This window comes from Grammomys surdaster, unplaced genomic scaffold, assembly GCF_004785775.1.
Source record: "Grammomys surdaster isolate TR1022 unplaced genomic scaffold, NIH_TR_1.0 144, whole genome shotgun sequence".
NCBI lineage: Eukaryota > Metazoa > Chordata > Mammalia > Rodentia > Muridae > Grammomys > Grammomys surdaster.
The window spans coordinates 6,126,799-6,129,088 of record NW_021604602.1 but is presented as its reverse complement, the minus strand read 5'-3'; the positions used below and the strand labels follow the sequence as shown (position 1 = coordinate 6,129,088).

The following is a 2,290-nucleotide window of genomic DNA, read 5'->3' as shown; positions in this document are numbered from 1 at the left end:
CACACACACACACACACACACACACACACACACACACACACACACACGAGACATCTGACAGCTTGAGAAGTTTGTGACTCTCCTCTCTGGATCTTCTTGTGTACATGGAAAGGAACGGAAGTCACTCTCTCAGCCCTGTAGCCCCAGCTTGCTTTCCCCCAGTACCAACCAGCATTGTCTGAATCATGCAGTTTTCAAGCAAACAAAGTACTGGTTTCATCCTTGTCAGAATCTGTTCTTTCTCCCCTAAGAGTACCTAGCCCTCACTGAAAATTCAGAAAATGAGCCGGGCGGTGGTAGTGCGTGCCTTTAATCTCAGCACTTGGGAGGCAGAGGCAGGCGGATTTCTGAGTTCGAGGCCAGCCTGGTCTACAGAGTGAGTTCCAGGACAGCCAGGGCTACACAGAGAAACCCTGTCTCGAAAAAACAAAAACAAAAACAAAAAACCCCCCCCAAAAAAAATTTCAGAAAATGTGTGTGTCACATTTTTCTGGGAGCCACCTGGTCACCTTCTCAGGGAGAGCATGATGCTCAGGAGAGGAAACAAAGGTACAACAGAGACAGACTCTAGCTAGGGAACCTCCGCAACAGAAGGACAATGACCAACCCACGAGACAGGTCTCAAGAGGTCTCCGGTCCAGGGAAGACAAATGAGAAACTGAATCAAGCAGCCCAGAGCACACTTGGCTGAGGGTAGGCCTTTGACCCAAACAAGGCAGATTCTTCCTTCTTGGGCTAAAGAGTATAAATTAGGCAATACTGGCTGCCAAGACTGCTTAAAAACAGAAAAATTCCATACTGTAACTGACCTATTAACAAATTTAATAGGTACTGAGAGCTAGACTTAATTTTAAAGGAAAGTTAAGTTCAATACATTCATCTTAAATGAGTGGAGGAAATAGATCTTAAATATCTGATGTAAGAACAAATTTAATAATCACAGAAGAAAATGAAGCTAAAGCTACACTCTTGATTTAAACCACTCGGAAGAAGCTCCAGGACTGACTCTAAAGGCCACACCAAGAACACACTGTGAAGATACTCAGTACGGTTCTGGACCTGCGGTCAACTTCCACAGTGTGTGCGAGCTGGAGTTAAGAAAGGAGCAAGAGCCTGCTGCTACCCTGGGCATCACTACCCTGGGCACCTGCTCTTTGCTGAGGGCACACGGGCAGGCAGGGTATTTACTTTTGAACTACATGAGAGCACTGACACTAAGGGTGCACATGCTTAAAAAGTCAAGCCAAAGAATTCAGAGGTGATGTCATAGTAAACACACACCAAGCCCTCCCGCTCCCACCCACAGGGGCGTGGTGAGCTAAGTGAATGCAAACAGTTCCTCTCCCCGTCAGGATATGTCATTCATTCTTCCTGGGGCACCCCAAATCTTGGGGGAAGTGGAGGGGGTTTTTCCCGTGGGGCTGTGACGGACCCTCCTGCGGCTCAGGTGACGCACCGGGAGCGCTCACTCACCATGTGGACGGCCTCCGGGTAGATGGGCTCTGTGATCACATTCCGGTTGTGGGTGATGTATTCCACCATCTCGCTCAGCGCAGCTCGCTTTACTTCCTTCCACTTCAGGTCACTCAGTGGGTCAGAAACAAAGTCAAAGAGGACACAACACTGACGTAGCTTCTGGATAAAAAGCTTCTCTTGATCCGCAGGAGGAACATCTGAAAGATGGAGAGAGCAAGGGGCTGTCAGTCACAACGATGCTTAACCCACAGGGCCAGGAGATAAGCTTAGCCTCCGAGTTTTATTGTGAATTAATAGAAGTGCAAGAAAAGAGATGGGTAAGGTAACAGGGGTTAAATATCCCTTCAACAGTGAAAAGGGCGTGTGTACCCCACAGCTGGCCGCTGCTGACATCACAGGCTTGGCATGATTGACAGCACCAGTCACAACCAACCCTTCTGAAGGCACTCAATGGACAAATACTTTCTGGGCAGCATTCCCCTGGGCTGGGGGAAAAGGGGTGAGAAAAGGCAGCAGACAGGGAGGCCAGGTCTGGGTGATGGCGGCAGAGACAGATATGGGATGGGGAGAGACTTCCACCTGCCCAAACACAGCAACTGCATCTGACCTGCAGTAAGGGCAGCCTCTTGATTTGTCTCAAAGTCCCTTCTGTTCCTCCCTCTGGGTGACATGTGTACAATGGCTGTAACGTAGCCACTGTGATCATAACCAGACTTCTTCAGTGAGCACTTACTTATTAAGATACTGACACTTTTCACTTCATTTCTTTTTAGGATTTATTTATTTATTTTATGTATTCACCATTGCTCTCTTC

The 2,290-nt window shown here is 48.0% G+C and overlaps 1 protein-coding gene across 3 annotated transcripts in view; it reads right to left on the bottom strand.

Moving 5' to 3' along the window:
* LOC114618721 (serine/threonine-protein phosphatase 2A 56 kDa regulatory subunit gamma isoform) overlaps positions 1-1,681 on the bottom strand; it is a 51,789-nt gene extending 50,108 nt beyond the window's left edge. For 2 of the 3 annotated variants that reach the window (XM_028764515.1, XM_028764516.1), the window contains exon 1: positions 1,474-1,681. In XM_028764515.1, coding sequence (XP_028620348.1) covers positions 1,474-1,542 — 69 coding nt within the window. In that variant the 5' untranslated portion in view covers positions 1,543-1,681. The remainder of the gene's footprint in view (positions 1-1,473) is intronic. The other variant, XM_028764514.1, reaches the window with a different exon arrangement.
* Between the last annotated feature and the right edge of the window lie 609 nt (positions 1,682-2,290).